The 16,708-nt window shown below is 43.7% G+C and overlaps 1 protein-coding gene and 1 pseudogene across 1 annotated transcript in view; both read left to right on the top strand.

The window, feature by feature from the left end:
* Positions 1 to 1,624: 1,624 nt before the first annotated feature.
* On the top strand, positions 1,625 to 3,470 carry LOC142490706 (uncharacterized; annotated as a pseudogene).
* Positions 3,471 to 5,492: 2,022 nt separating this feature from the next.
* The window catches only part of LOC142489476 (E3 SUMO-protein ligase RanBP2-like), a 51,282-nt gene continuing 40,066 nt past the window's right edge, over positions 5,493 to 16,708 (top strand). The window contains exons 1-10 of the mRNA XM_075590332.1: positions 5,493 to 5,871; positions 7,112 to 7,179; positions 9,807 to 9,918; positions 10,521 to 10,673; positions 10,990 to 11,220; positions 11,637 to 11,776; positions 12,162 to 12,354; positions 13,331 to 13,421; positions 14,301 to 14,510; positions 15,955 to 16,136. Of these exons, the coding sequence (XP_075446447.1) occupies positions 5,800 to 5,871; positions 7,112 to 7,179; positions 9,807 to 9,918; positions 10,521 to 10,673; positions 10,990 to 11,220; positions 11,637 to 11,776; positions 12,162 to 12,354; positions 13,331 to 13,421; positions 14,301 to 14,510; positions 15,955 to 16,136 (1,452 nt within the window). The 5' untranslated portion in view covers positions 5,493 to 5,799. The remainder of the gene's footprint in view (positions 5,872 to 7,111; positions 7,180 to 9,806; positions 9,919 to 10,520; positions 10,674 to 10,989; positions 11,221 to 11,636; positions 11,777 to 12,161; positions 12,355 to 13,330; positions 13,422 to 14,300; positions 14,511 to 15,954; positions 16,137 to 16,708) is intronic.

Below are 16,708 nucleotides of genomic sequence, written 5' to 3'. Positions count from 1 at the left end.
TCACCCCTCCACGACCGTGCTTGACAGTTGGTATGAGGTGCTTGTGCTGATATGCTGTGTTTGGGTTTTGCCAAACGTCGCGCTGTGCATTATGGCCAAACATCTCCACTTTGGTCTCGTCTGTCCAAAGGACATTGTTCCAGAAGTCTTGTGGTTTGTTCAGATGCAACTTTGCAAACCTAAGCCGTGATGCCATGTTCTTTTTAGAGAGAAGAGGCTTTCTCCTGGCAACCCTTCCAAACAAACCATACTTGTTCAGTCTTTTTCTAATTGTACTGTCATGAACTTTAACATTTAACATGCAAGCTGAGGCCTGTAGAGTCTGAGATGTAACTCTTGGGTTTTTTGCAATTTCTCTGAGCATTGCACGGTCTGACCTTGGGGTGAATTTGCTGGGACGTCCACTCCTGGGAAGATTGGCAACTGTCTTGAATGTTTTCCACTTTTGAATAATCTTTCTCACTGTAGAATGATGGACTTTAAATTATTTGAAATGGCCTTATAACCCTTCCCAGATTGATGGGCAGCAACAATTGCTTCTCTAAGATCATTGCTGATGTCTTTCCTCCTTGGCATTGTGTTAACACACACCTGAATCCAGACCAGCAAACTGCTAAAACTTTGGCTTTTATAGAGGTGGTCACACTTGCTGATGATCAATTAATCAAGGGCATTTGATTAGCAGCACCTGTCTGCTACTTAGCATCTTAATTCCTATGGAAGCAGTAAGGGTGTACTTAGCTTTTCACACATAGCTTCTCAATTTTGGCTTTAATTTTGTTAAATAAATCATGACACGGTGTAATATGTCATGTGTTGTTCATCTGAGGTTGTATTTACCTAATTTTAAGACCTGCTAAGGAACAGATGATTGTTATTATGTTCTGATATGTAAAACCATAGAATTCAAAGATGGTGTACTTTCTTTTTCACGCAACTGTATATTTATTTTTGTTTTTCTTGGGAATATTGGCTCTTTCTGGATTTTGTGGAGAGTTGCTTGTTTGTTTGGACTTTGGAAACAAGTCTTTACCAGGGTTTTTTTGAGCATTATTATCCCTATTTTTACTTAGTTCACTGTTAAATCACTTTGATTCATGGGTATTGTGTATGGTGTGTAAACGCGCCATCTAATTGCACTGTGTGAGGGTTATAACAAATGCACAGTCACAATATAAAAGTCATAAATGTGCAGTGCTTGTTTTCTAGATTTCCATGGAAGTGATTATTCCCACAAGAAGGAGCTAACTATAGGGATCCTGCTCCTATATCCTTCACTAAAGTACCTCCTCATATTGTGGCTTTATGGGACTTTGCATAATTTGTTCCCCTTGAAAGTCCAACCGTTCTTCTCATCGTGGTGTTGGGGGTGGCAACGGTATACTGTAAGTATGCTGGCTAAACGGCTCTGGCCTGAGGAATGACCTGGCAACCTACCCCAGTATTCCGGCGAAAATATTCTATGGATCAACGACTCAACAGTGATTCCAACATGGTACTGGAAAGTGGGACCCTAGGCTGGAAGGTACCCGAAATGCAACTGGGGAAGAACAAGGAGGAGGTCGAAGTAGCTTGGGCAGTGATGACGCGGATAGGATAAAGCCATTGGGACTCCCATCTGCTTATGTGGCCCACAGCGAAAACCACTCTGCGCTGCACAAAACCATACAAGATTGGAACATGGAATGTGAACGGTCTGAACGCAGGAAAATTGGACATTGTGATAAGGGAAATGAATCGACTGAACATCTACATATTGGGCACCAGTGAAATGCATGGGACTGGCAATGGCTTCTTCAATTCCGTTGAGCACACGGTGAATTACTCTGGCAATGACACCACCAGATGGTGAGGAGTGGGCTTTATCATGAACAAGAAAATTGCCAAAGCCACCGAGAGTTATCAGACACTCAGAGACCGAATAATGGCCATCTGAATCAGAGGGAAACCTCGTGACATCACGGTTCTGCAAATATACTCCCCAACAGCAGACGCACCTGAAGAGGAAGTGGAAGAGTTATATGGCAAACTTTAGGATGCCCTAAGCCACACCCAATAAGGACATTATCTACATTATTGGTGATTTCATCTCCAAAGTGCGAACTATGGCAGAACCAGAAATCGTTGGAAGATTCGGTTTAGGAGTGCGGAACGAGGCAGGAGACCGACTGGTTCAATTCTGTCAAGAACATCGGCTAACAATCACCAACACTTGGTTCGAACAACCCAAACGGTGGCTGTACACTTGGACATCACCAAGTGGAGAACACAGAAACCACATCGACTACATCCTATGTCAAAAGAAGTGTCAGAGCTCGATCTTGGCTGTGAAGACATACCCTGGTGCTGATTGCGGATCAGATCACCAACTGCTGGTAGCCACAGTCTGCAACACCAAACTAATGGGAGCCGCAAAGAAATTCGACACAGACAAGATCAGCCCCAGCTACGCAGTCGAAGTAAATAACAGATTCGACCTCCTCGCTACAGAAAAAAGGCACCCAGACGATATGTGGGAAGAAGTGAAAGCATGCGTTATCGAAACAGCCTTAGAACATGTCCCGTATAAGAAACCATCAAAATCAGCCCAGTACATTTCCAATTCGATCATCAGCATCGCAGAAGAGAGAAAGAAGTCCAAAGCTACTGGGAACAGAGAAGATTTCAGAAGACTGAATGCAGAATTCCAAAGAGATGGCAGAAAAGACAAAGAGAACTACTGGAATGAACAGTGTCAGAAGATGGAAGAAGCAAGCAGGAAAGGTCATACGCGAGAACTCTACACCCACGTGAAGAGGGCACGGTCAACATTCAAGGCTCGGAAGGCAACAGTTCGTGGGAGCAATGGCCAGGAATTGCATGACCAGCAAGCAATACGCGATCGGTGGAAAGAATACACAGAAAGGTTGTACGAAAGTGAACATCAGAACCATCCGGCAGAGGAGAATGAGACACTGGAACTGGAGCCAGATATTCTGGAGGTATAAGTCGTATGGGCAATGAAGCAATTAGCCAAACGAAAAGCCCCTGGAATCGACGGCATACCAGCAGAATTGCTCAAGCCCATACCAGCGGCAGCATTAACAGCATTATGTAAATGCATATGGAGCACGTGTGAGTGGCCTAAAGAATGGAAAAGAGCAGTATTCATCCCAATTCCGAAGAAGGGTGACACGAAGGATTGCTCGAATTACCGCACCATACCCTTGATACCACACGCAAGCAAAATCCTTCTGAAGATTATCCAACAACGCTTGTGTATAACCGTCGATGGGGAAATGCCAGATGAGCAAGTTGGCTTCAGGAAAGGCAGAGGCACTTGTGATCACATTGCCAACCTTCGATGGATTATGAAAAAAAACAGGGAGTATAAGAAAGATCTCTACATGTGTTTCATCGATTATTCGAAGGTGTTTGATGTAATTGAGCACAACAAGCTCTGGACCTGCCTGAAGGAAATGGTAGTCTGAAGGACCTGCCTGAAGGACCGGCCTGAAGGAAACACCACCACACCTGACCGAACTCATAAGATCACGCTATCAAGACCAAGAAGCTACAGTCCGAACGCCATACGGAGACACGGATTGGTTCAAGATCGGAAAGGGCCCACGCCAAGGATGCATCCTATCACCAGCAGCTTTCAACATGTATGCAGAAGCTGTCATGCGGTGAGCAGGCCTGAATGAGCCCAAGATTGGCATGAAAATAGGTGAAAGAAACATCAACAACCTCCGATATGCCGACGATACCACTCTGCTGGCTGAAAACAGGAAGGGTCTCGAACATCTGATCATGAAAGTCAAAGAAGAAAGTGAGAAGGTTGGACTGCGCCTGAACATTAAGAAGACAAAGATCATGACAACAGCAAACAATGTTAACGTTAATATAAATATCAACAATGAAAAAATTGAAGTGGTTAAAGATTTAATCTTTCTTGGCTCCAAAATTGATCGCGATGGCGACTGCACCCCTGAGATCAAGAGACGGCTGACACATTGAAGAAATGCGATGGTCAGTATGAACAACATCTGGAAGAGTAAAGACATCAGCCTGGCAACCAAATGCAGATTGGTCAGTGTGATCGTTTCCCCAATAGCAACATATGGCTGCGAAACCTGGACCCTGAGAAAGGCAGAGAGGCGAAAGATCGATGCATTTGAACTGTGGTGCTGGAGACGTCTGCTACGCATTCCGTGGACAGCCAGAATAACGAACCAAGCAGTTCTGGAACGGATCAAACCGAAAATCTCACTGGAGGCTAAGATAACAAAGCAAAAGCTCTCCTACTTGGTCGCATCATGCGAAACAAGTCGCTTGAGAAGGACGTCATGCTTGGAATGATAGGTTACAAAAGAGGAAGAGGCCGCCCAAGAACTCGCTGGCTAGATACCATCAAGAAAGATACTGGACTAAACATAGCAGTATTAAAAGAAGCCATGAGAGATCAAAAAACATGGAGAACACTGATCCATAGAGTGGCCGAGAGTCGCACTCGACTGAACGGATAAGATGATGATGATGATGCATCATTTGTGTGATCTTTTGAGCGCTGATATTCATGTATATACATGTAGCCATGGCTGGTTTATCGCTACCAGTCTGCCCTTCTACTGGCAGTAAGCCCTAGTAAGGGCAGGCCTGCCAGGACTGATCCTGGGTTTTTCCCACCCCTGCAGCTTCAGAGAGTCACAGGGGAGGCAGTGCAACTAGACCTTGTGTCCAACCTGGTTCCTGATTTTCCTGTACTTAAGGGGCTGCACTACCAAAGTCAGCAGTTGGTGCCTCTACCCTCGAGAGAGGCTGTTCTACCTGAATAACTGTGCAGGGCTCTGCTAGTTTGGACTCCCTCCCCTGGGGGAGTGGAGTGGGAGGCCGTTCCTCTTACTCCACCAGGGGGTAAGGGAAGAGCTAGGACTGCTTCAGGTGCCCTAGGCCTGGAGTGAATGTCCAGGGTACATCCTGAGGGTGAAGGCCCAAAGAAGTTCCTGTTGTTGTTTATGCTGTGCAATCTGCAGTGTGCAATAAAGTGTTCCTGTTTTGCTATACCTTCCTGCCTGAAACTGCAATCTATCAGGGGAAGGGAAAAGAAACTCTCCTGCAGGGATTGCTCCCCTCATCCCTGGGGCCTGCAAGAGATGGAGGCGCTGTCACCGTGACTACGAATCAGTTATTACCCCAGAAGCCACATCCCCTACCACCATGCGGGAGACTCAGATGTACTGCGAGCCAGCAGCTATGCACCACAACACCCCATGTAGCACATACATATGTGTTACATACATATAGTTTAGTCTTCAGTCCCTTTATCAGTGAAAGTTCTAGGTTCAGTACCAGAACATCGACCTTCTTTCAAAAAATGTAACTTTGAATGCTTTCACCAGGGCTCAGTCTCACTCTCACGCATTTTGTTCACTGCTTGTTTTAAATAAAGTTTATACTGAGTACAAGAAGGAAAAAAAATCCTTTACGATCCTTTGACGTCACCAGCAGCAGTTTCAGTGTCGGACATATTGAAAGTAACGTGTGCACGTGGGCAGCCTTATCCAACCGTTACGCAGAGCCTTGGCCAGAGGAGGAGCGATGTTATGTTAGGCGTCACCCCGGTGCGCCGCTTCCGGTTATCTGTGCGCGCGGCAGAGCTTGGGAAGTCTACTTTTCTTTCCTGGAAAGAGCGACTGACCGAGGCCGTGTGAGCGCGCGGGGACTCCCGCAGGCTCGTGAGAAAGGCCATCAAAGGATTCGCAAGCGCGGGGACAGGAGGAGGCGGCGGCGCGAGGCGGGCGCGCGGGAGTCAGCAGGATGAGGAGAAGCAAAGCAGAGGTGCAGCGATACATAGAGAATGCGCAGAGCACTGCGTCATCTCCCAGAGAGGTGAGCCCCCCCCCTGTCATCTCCCAGAGAGCTGAGCCCCCCCCTGTCTTCTCCCAGAGAGGTGAGCCCCCCCCCTGTCTTCTCCCAGAGATGTGAGCCCCCCCCTGTCATCTCCCAGAGAGGTGAGCCCCCCCCCTGTCATCTCCCAGAGAGGTGAGCCCCCCCCCCCTGTCATCTCCCAGAGAGGTGAGCCCCCCCCCCCCTGTCTTCTCCCAGAGAGGTGAGCCCCCCCCCCTGTCTTCTCCCAGAGAGGTGAGCCCCCCCCCCTGTCATCTCCCAGAGAGGTGAGCCCCCCCCCTGTCATCTCCCAGAGAGGTGAGCCCCCCCCCTGTCATCTCCCAGAGAGGTGAGCCCCCCCCCCCCTGTCATCTCCCAGAGAGGTGAGCGCCCCCCCCCCCTGTCATCTCCCAGAGAGGTGAGCCCCCCCCCCTGTCATCTCCCAGAGAGGTGAGCCCCCCCCCCTGTCATCTCCCAGAGAGGTGAGCCCCCCCCTGTCATCTCCCAGAGAGGTGAGCCCCCCCCCTGTCATCTCCCAGAGAGGTGAGCCCCCCCCCCCTGTCATCTCCCAGAGAGGTGAGCCCCCCCCCCCTGTCATCTCCCAGAGAGGTGAGCCCCCCCCCTGTCATCTCCCAGAGAGGTGAGCCCCCCCCCTGTCATCTCCCAGAGAGGTGAGCCCCCCCCCCCTGTCATCTCCCAGAAAGGTGAGCCCCCCCCCTGTCATCTCCCAGAGAGGTGAGCCCCCCCCCTGTCATCTCCCAGAGAGGTGAGCCCCCCCCCTGTCATCTCCCAGAGAGGTGAGCCCCCCCCCCTGTCATCTCCCAGAGAGGTGAGCCCCCCCCCTGTCATCTCCCAGAGAGGTGAGCCCCCCCCCTGTCATCTCCCAGAGAGGTGAGCCCCCCCCTGTCATCTCCCAGAGAGGTGAGACGCGCACCCCCCGTCATCTCCCAGAGAGGTGAGACGCACACCTCCATCTCCCAGAGATGAGACGCACACCCCCCGTCATCTCCCAGACACATCCCGCTGCAGGGTACTCTGACAACAGAATTATATAAATTACATAAACAGACGTACATGCCAAATGAGGACAAACACATACATATGGTACTGAGGGTCCTGCTTCTGGGAGCTTACAATCTAGAGGCCTTTATTGATGTATTGTGCATAACATGTTGCATGAAAACATTCAGGTTATTTGGTTTTTAATTGGTGTGCAACCTTTAATGCTCATTTTCTCTTTCAGAAATCCATGAAAGGATTCTTGTTTGCGAAGCTGTACTATGAAGCTAAAGATTATGAAATGGCTAAAAGGTAAACTAATAATAAACTAAAGAGAACCTGTCTGCTAGCACAACCATTACTGTTTGCTTTTTTTGTTATAAATCTCAGATTTTGTTTTCATGGTTGTGGGGAACATAAATTAGAAAGGGATGGGGGGCATGGTTTTTCCAAAAACCTTGCAACCCTCATTGTGTGAATATATGGGGGGCACAGAAAGGAAGGCAGAGTGGAGTTTGCCTCTTCTAGTGCTGTCAGTCTGCACAAGTTATTGGGTGGGGAAAGTGCAGATCCTCATGGAACGTTGGACAATTAATAGTTGCAGGTTAAATTGTATAAGATTGGGGATTGATGCCTTTAATTTATTGTACAAGTATTTTAAATTTAGTTTTCAACGTTTTCCTTTATGAAAGTGACTCTAAAGGATAATTAATGGTTTATTTTGTGTCTAAAACTGGCGTAATGTATCAGGATTTTTTTTGATACACGAAGTACACCCTGCCATTTGTAGAATTAGCTAGAAAATGGCAGCGTGTGGGGGAGAGTACAGATGCAATGAGACCAACATGAATAAATAAGGAAATAAAAGCATTTCCTTATATAATAATAATAGATATTGAACAGATTTAGCTCAGGAACCATATTGCTAATCTTAGATCCTGCGTCACATTGTTATTTTTAAGTCAAAGATAATCTCCTTTTATCTTTCATGTCTTTGAATAATAATTATATTGTGAAAAAGTGATATAGAGGCGCGAACAACTTAAAAGAAAGTGTAAAATAATATTATTAAATAAAGTGATCGTGAAGATGATAATAATCTTAACACCCAGCTCAAACCCTCTGGTGGGACCTGTTTCACGGGTTCCAAGGTTAAGGCAATTTCTCAAACAATCGAGGGGGAGCATATAGGGAAAAGAAAACAGAAAACACACAAATAAGTGCAGATGTATGGGAAATCAATTGATAAAATATGTGATGGTTTCTTGGCTCGTATGTCTTGTCTACTCACAGGATATCAGTGAATAAAAAGCAGTTTACAATTTGGGCTGCTACCCATATGGAATGGTGTGGTCAGAATCCCCCCTCAAAGGCTCCGTCAACGATGATATGTGTAGGATGAGAGAGAGAACTACATAGTGCGATCAGACTTATATAAATTTCTTTATGTAAAAAACGGGGTATAAAAATGCGCACTTACAATGTGCCAATATAAAATAAGCATGTATCACACAAATGGTGAAATTGGAGGTTCGCCGTACTGCTCACCGCCTCCCTTAGGTTCAGCTGGCTTCCCACTGCTCGATATCCGGAGTCAGAGCTTCCCTCCTTGCGCCTGTCGGAGAATGTGACGTCACGGCTGCAGGTGGGCTACGGATCGCCTCCAAGATCAAAATAGGTCCACTCAACGCGTTTCGCCCAGCTAGCAGGAACTGTTATCGGCTTCGACACTCATGACGAAGCCGATAACAGTTCCTGCTAGCTGGGCGGAACGCGTTGAGTGGACCTATTTTGATCTTGGAGGCGATCCGTAGCCCACCAGCCCTGCAGCCGTGACGTCACATTCTCCGACAGGCGCAAGGAGGGAAGCTCTGACTCCGGATATCGAGCAGTGGGAAGGCAGCTGAACCTAAGGGAGGCGGTGAGCAGTACGGCGAACCTCCAATTTCACCATTTGTGTGATACATGCTTATTTTATATTGGCACATTGTAAGTGCGCATTTTTATACCCCGTTTTTTACATAAAGAAATTTATATCAGTCTGATCGCACTATGTAGTTCTCTCTCTCATCCTACATATATCATCGTTGACGGAACCTTTGAGGGGGGATCCTGACCACACCATTCCATATGAATTATAATGAAATGTGTCAGAGTTGGTCGTGCACTTCCTTGGGCCTTTTTTCCCCTCTCTAACTTCTGAATGTTCTTGCTCTGTTGATTGAGCCACGCGACAAAGAAGCATTTTAGAAAAACATGGTAGGGGGTTCCTACAGTGCATGAACAATTGTATTATTGTTTTTTTGTTTAACGCCAAAATAAAAAAAGAAATGGCAATATGAAGGCCACTCTTTGCCCTTCGACCTTTTCCTAGGTTACGTAAAGTAAAGATGGCCTTCAGCATTGATGTACCTGTATCTTGCACTTGGACTGATTTCTTTAGCATTCCTTGTTTTGTGAAAGTGAATGCTTTGCCCAGCGTTTGTGTAGAGGTCTGTCTTCCTTGTCTCAGAACTCACTATAATTCAGGTGAATAGGTCATACAAGCTCCTCTTGTGTGACTATCACTACTTTCTGAGTGAAGCACTCCACTCTTTACTGTTTGTTTAGGGTCACTGGTGCATTATTTTACTTCTTGCACTGATCTATATTTGTCTCAACAGATTCTGTTATTTTTCACATCTTCATTTGTTTCTGCAACCTATTCTCATTCGTGGCATAGTCAGTCATATTGTCATCATTATTTCATAAAGAGGTGACTTATTAAAATATAATTATTTCAACTGAAATTGAAAAATTAACAATCTTCAAATCATAAGAAAAGTTGAGGGATCCACTGAAATTAACCCGTGTCTGTGTGTTAAGGGCAACATGAACACAGGCCTATAAACAAGTAGTGTAACATGAAATGGTGCCTCATGCATGTTTCCCTTTTTTAGATCTGTATCTTCATACCTTAATGTCCAAGAGAGGGATCCAAAGGCGCACAAGTTCCTGGGTCAGCTCTTTGAGATTGAAGGGAACGTGGAGAAGGCTGTTGGCTGTTACAAGGTGATCTTTTCTGGGCACCTTTCTTTGTAAGGATGTGAATCAGGATAAAGCCTGACAGTAATTGTGTGCGTGTTAAGAGACTCCATTTGAAATGGGGTGTCTGAATATACTATACAAGCAAAGTGCTTTCTACTTTTAGGGTATTATCCCATTTCATATAGGTTGTTATACATTCTCTAATAGACTAACATAATGGCTCTTTATGGTTGAAAATGCCTTTGTGAAAGACACCTGTCATGTTTTGGAAGCGCTGTACATTATGAAATAACTCTTGCTGCTCCGTGAAAAGGTTTCGACACCTACAACAAGTGCAATTCTCAAGGACAAATAGGTCTGCTAGAACTTGTATCAAATGTAAAGAATCCGGCATAGTCAGAACACAGCAGCTCTGCAATTAAATTTGTGTTGCCTGTTTTGTCTTTTTTCTGCAGCAAACCATTCAGAGATTATTTTGTTTTTAACCCGAAAAAAAAACCTGGATAATAACACTGCTATGTTTATTGAACATATTAAATTAATGTACAGTAGTTTGTACAAGTGTCATTGTCAAAATATATATTTGTATCTAGATCGCGTAACTTTTTGGTTTCTTGTGATTGCAGCGTTCGCTGGAGTTAAACCCCACTCAGAAGGAACTTGTCCTTAAGATTGCTGAATTGATATGTACTCTAAATGTCATAGATGGCAGGGCAGAGTATTGGGTGGATAGAGCATCTAAACTCTTCCCAGGAAGCCCTGCTATTTACAGACTTAAAGTAAGTTGCTCACAACTTTATTTTTTTTTTTTTTACTCTTTCCCATAAACGGGTTTCTTTGGTCTTGTTGATTTGTCTTCATGGTTATATGCAACTCAGGTGCCTAGAAGCCTGTCCAACGTCTCATCAATACAGCATTTTCATATTCTTACACGTGTGATATGTTTAATATACTAAAAGTTTATTACCTCTTAAACTCTATGCATATACACATTTATAACAGATGCATCTATTAGACTTTGGCTCGGGATATACCATTTCAAGGTATTCAGTCCTCTAATATTCACTTTGTAAATGTTGTTTTTTTTTCTTGCAGGAACAGCTGCTAAACTCCCAAGGTGAAGTAGGGTGGAATCAGTTGTTTGATTTGATCCAGTCTGAGCTCTTTGCTCGGCCTAATGACGTGTATGTGAACATCCAGCTGGTAGAGCTATTTCGGTCCAACAAAAGACTAGAAGAAGCTGTAAGCCATTGTCTGAAACCAGAGAGAAGAGGAGTTCTGCGCACCAACTTAGAATGGTGCTCCTGCGTTGTGCAAATATTGAAGGTATAGAATTACTTGAGTAAGGCTTGCCATAGTCGTCTGAAATTCTGCTACTATGAAGGGTTAAAAAATATATAACTATAATCAGTGGTCGACAAATCACCAAAAAATCTACTCGCCACCTAGTACCACATGTGTGCTGCTTGGGCCAATAGGAGCTCGCCACGATGTTAAATCCAGTCGCCCGGGGCGTGCAAATGTATAGGTTTGTCGAACACTGACTATAATCAAACCTTTTTTTGAGTTGTTATCGAGAAACAAAGGTAACATTAAAATTATATAAAGCCTGTGGAATTATACTTTAATAGTACTTTGCATTCTACCGCTGGTAAAACTACCTATTTGGGAGAGTAATAAAGCAGTGTTAATGTCAATATTTTGGGAATATTTGTTTCAATTTCTCCATTGCAACCTCCTAGGAGTACCTGGATTCCCGCCAGGGATCGGATAAGAATAATTGGAGGACAATTAACAAAGAATTGCTGCTTGCCCATGCTGATGTTGTCCTCTTAACACTTTCTACCAGAGATGTGCAAGAGAGCAAAGGAGCACTTGAAAGGTGTGGTTTGTGCAATATAGAAACTTAAATAGCATTATTACCACACTTGTGTATCATATGTTTCTATTAATGTCAACTGTCATACAAAGAAACACAGCTAAAACAGAACACCGAGGATCCCTACCCCTCCTGCTGTGTTCTTACATAGAAGAGGAAAGTTGTTAGCTTAGAAAACATGAGCAGCTGCCACTATCTGTGATGACCACGTGGGTGGCATATTCAGGAAGCGTGCATGGCTTTTCTTGAAGATATATCCTTTTTTTGTCGACACTAAAACAAGAATAAAGACTTTAGTCTGGTATTCTGAAAGTCTCATTAGCATTAAAATCAATGATTACTCGGAGGCTTGACTGTATTTTAAGCCTTTTGTTTATTTTTTGGTTAGTTTTGATGAGGCCCTCCAGTTGATCAAACCCTTTGTGAGTGGCACAGATGATCTGTCTGTTATGTTTGTGGAACTGAGAGGTCACTACTACCTGCATGCTGGTACCCTGCTACTGAAAATGGCTCAGCAAAGTGGAGCTCAGTGGAAAGCTTTGGTTGAACCTGCTGCTCTCTGCTACCTTCTGGCTTTCCAGGTATGTGGATTCGTTGGCTTAAATCTTTAAAACACCACAGGTCAATACGTCACACTTTTCTACTAGTATGTAATGTGAGAGGGGTGTATAGTGCAGGACCTATAGTCCATCTATATTCATATTAACATTTCATTAGCCTGATTCCAACAATTAGTCTCTCCCAAAAACCATAAAAGCAATACAAATAAAGAGCCAAGGAACTGCATAAAATAAACTAAATGTAATGTGTAATATAAAAAAACTTTTCTGGTGTTTTTCATGGTAAGCCTCTTCACACACTCTCTTCCTCTTCCTGTTACTTGAACTTACAATTGGTTGTGTCATGGGAATGAAATGTTTAAAGTTTACAATAAAAGTGTGACATCTTGATACGTTGCCTCCAACGCTCCTTATTGATTCTTTGGTGGTAAAAGCAGAAATCCTCCCTACCGGTTTGTTTCAGCTTCTGTCCTCTGGGGCTGTGTGGTGCTATTTTTATCTCCAAGTTCCCACGATACCAGAGGATGCTTCAAGTTACTGGTGATTAAAAATGTCCATATCCTGTGGGCCAATAGGAAGACTGGCCATGTTCCCAGTGTCACTCAATAGGAAGCCACGATCTTTGAAAAATACAGGAAGTAAACAGTCAACTAAAATGAAGCATCTCCAGTGGCGCGGTTCACCTTGAACCGGACCCCGAGGCCAATCAAGTGTGTGAAAAAAATGCGGGGGTGTTGCTTTAATATAATTGATGTCTAAAAGCTTAAGTTTGAGTTTCACATCTTTGGCAAACCTAGGTGTGCATTTTTTACACCTCACTTCATTCACTTTACATGATATTTGGCGTGTGAGAGGCAGGTTCTATATCCAGAATTTTTACATTTTTGTAATATTTTCATGCAATACTGGACAAACCTTTTATTTATGTTTGTCCTTTTGTCATACACTTAGCAGGATATACTCAATAAATTACTTTATTTTTATTTTCTTCTGTTAGGTACCAAGGCCAAAAAGCAAACCCATAAAGGGAGAGGAGAATGGACAAGATTTTCTTGAAGGCTTAGCTTGTGACCGTCTAAGTCAATCAGGTAAGAGCCATTTGAAGTAGTGGTGTCACTTATTTAGCAACTGGTGTTTGCCATTGTTCTGCACCAGGTTTGTTACATGTGCTGCTTTTCCCAGTGTTATAAAAGGGAATATTTATTTATAAAATGTTTGTCCATGAAGTAATACATTAAGTTACCTCTCGTTTTCAAGTATGTCTTGGGCACAGAGTTATGATAACAATATATGTCTACATTAAATGAGCAGGTTATACAGTCTATTCAGACATTTCATAGAAAGTTAGATGATTATTGGCGTATGTAACCTTTTCTGACCAGATTAAAATTGTGCTAGAAAAGGTAGGATAAGCCTGCAATGTCTCAAGGAGTTTACGATCTATAAGGCCAGGTAGGTTGGAAAATTGGGTACAGTGGATAAAAAAGTTTGTGAGTTTCAGATTTGAAATAGAGTAGCTTTAACATTACCAAACATCAGCAATCTGCTCACACCCGTTGTGTGGCTGTCCGCCTTTGAAGCGACGCAGGTGTAAAATGAAGGGGTTCAGATTGAATGCAGCTGTGGTTTCAAAGTCCATTGTCCTCCTGGGTCATTAACATTTTAGAGGGTGGGGCTGACAAAACAAAGCAGTAAGCAGTAAGCAAAAGCAGATGTTAACCCTCAGTACATTGGTTCTTTGCGGAGCTTTGCCACTCTGTAAACCCTTTCAGGCATCCACCTTTGGGGCGACACAGATGTAAGCAGTCTCTGTGTAGAGCTCCACTAGACTTGAACCAGCATTGTCAACTCCCCATCTTTCCAGCACCTATACCAGAGCGCATACTATTTCCTGTATATTACGATTATGCCATCTCCGCTTATAAATGATTACTACACATTGTTTTTTATTTTTTATTTCTCAACAGGCCACTTATTGCTAACCTTGAACCATGGCAAACAAGATTTCCTGGTGGATGTTGTAGAAACTTTTGCCAACAAAAGTGGTCAGGCTGTATTGTTGAACTTTTTGTATGAAGGCCAGCTATCAATGGAGAAGTCGTTCATGGGCAGCGATAATTTTGGGAATATCAGCCCTCAACAACCAGACCTGTTTGAGTTGTGTCGCTATGACAATGGTAAGAGGCACATGTGAATTTACTCAAGGAATTGATTTGTTAAATCTACCAGCCCTTTTTATTTTTTTTAGAAGACCAACATTAATTTGGAAAACTAAGATCACAATCTATGTTTGGAAATGAACTAGAAAGTAGATCGGTTTCTTTTATAATAATTTTTTTTATTCTGTCTGGAGTTAAGGCAATTTATTACAGTTGGGAAAACCTTCAAAATGTAGTGTAAAATAATCCAAAATTATTTTAAAGTAGCAATTCCACTCAATTCCTACCCCTCTGATCTAATTTACTCCTTCTACTTCTTTTTTTTTTTTTTTTTTTTTTGGAAACCCACAAGTCTTCCAGAGCTGAACCAAAGTATTTTCAATTCCAGGGATTCTCTTTTTGTTTAAAGGGAATCTAAATGGCCGTTCAATAGTAACCAATTTATGTATGACTTTATATAACGCCCATAGTGAACTCTGCGCTTTACCAAGTGCGAATACAGGGAATTATAATACAATACGTGCAAGATACAAAATTGGATAAAAGGAAAAAACTTCCCAGCAACTGTGATCTTACAATCGAAGTGGTATGTTGGGAGATTTGGAAAAAGCAGATTAGGGAATAAATACAGTAGATGGCAATGCTTGGCCACGATGATTGGTATGAGCACTGTGGGTGAGTCTAGGCTATTGAAATGCTTAATGTAAGAGGCTTTTTAAAGGTTTTCAAGTTTGCGTTAAAGGTGGCGAGAGAAGGGGCTTGGTGTATACTGAGTGAGAGTGAGTTCCGCAGGTATGGGGCAGTGAGGGGGAAGGGTTTAAGGCGATAGAGTGCAGTAGAGGCGAAAGTGATGGAAAGGAGACGGTTATGAGCAGAGCGCGGGAGACGAGCAGGGACATAACGAGAGATCAAAGTCTATGTGTAGGGAGGAGCATATGGATCTTGAGAATACGATCTTCCCTGGAGCTGAAAATAGTGCAGTTTATCTCTTAGGCTGAGTCCATGGTGACTCAGCCCGTGCTGAGGCTGAGGGAAAGCGGGTGCTTTCCCTGGCCTTGGTTAGCGCGCCATCCGGGGGCGTGTCGGGGGGCGAGCCAGTGACGTCACGGAGCTGATTCGCCCTCATTGGGCGAACCGCGGACGTGACCGGCCCAGCGCTCCCGTGAGCGCTTGAAACGAAATTTTTCTTAAGACCTACGCTTCCGCACGCGTGCGCGAGCCCCTGCTAAAGCCGCTCTCATTGCGGCTGCAGGGGCTCACTGGTACGCGTGCCTCAGCACGGCTGACCATGCCCGAGGCCTTAGACTCCCCATTCCCATCCTGCTGATCATGTGACTAAATGGGCAAATAGGGGAAATAACATAGTACTGTTTTGACCACTATTTTTGATGTTTGTATCTGATACAGGTTGATTTTCTTGTCACTGGATGGTTAGATTGACTTTATTTAACGTTGTCTTTAGGTGCTATTCGGTTGCACACGGGTAGTCTTCAGCACTTGACCTGGCTTGGCTTACAATGGCACTTCATGGCATCTTTGCCAACCTTCCACAAGTGGCTTAAGCAGCTTTTTCCTCGCCTGCCCCAGGAAACATCAAGACTTGATGCCAATACCCCAGATTCCATCTGCATCCTTGATCTTGAGGTGATTTATTGCTTGTATAAATTGTATAATAAATAAAAGATTGCTATGTTAACAGAAAACTCAGCATGGCTATGAAAGTATTGTTTATTTTACAATGACAGATATCTCTTATCCAGCTCTTGTGTATGGGGAATTCTGATTAGCTCTAATATTTAGTGACTGAACCTGCCAACCTCTTATGTTTACAATGCATTTTCATTTCTATTAGGCTATTAACCTGAAGCTTCCTGATTTGTAAAACCAGACCAAAAAAATAGAACTAGACTTTTCAAAGAAAAATGCTTTAAATTATTGTGTGGTGTGGGTGTAATTTCTATAAACCGTGTTTTTTTTTGTGGTTTTTTTTTTTAAGCCAGGAGGCTCTGGTAAACAGCCCCTAGACCAGGGCTCTTCAACCAGTTCTCTAAAGGAGCCAGCTCAAAAAGCATTTAGGTGTAGAAGTGCCACATGCTTTCTACAATATAATTTTAGAGGCATTAAAATTAACAAATTATAACTTGATTTACTCATTTGAAAACGTTATAACATCTGTATCATATATGTTTACATGACCTTTACTTACAAGTGAGATG

This window comes from Ascaphus truei, chromosome 3 (assembly GCF_040206685.1).
Source record: "Ascaphus truei isolate aAscTru1 chromosome 3, aAscTru1.hap1, whole genome shotgun sequence".
Taxonomy (NCBI): domain Eukaryota; kingdom Metazoa; phylum Chordata; class Amphibia; order Anura; family Ascaphidae; genus Ascaphus; species Ascaphus truei.
This window is presented reverse-complemented; position numbering and strand designations above follow the sequence as displayed.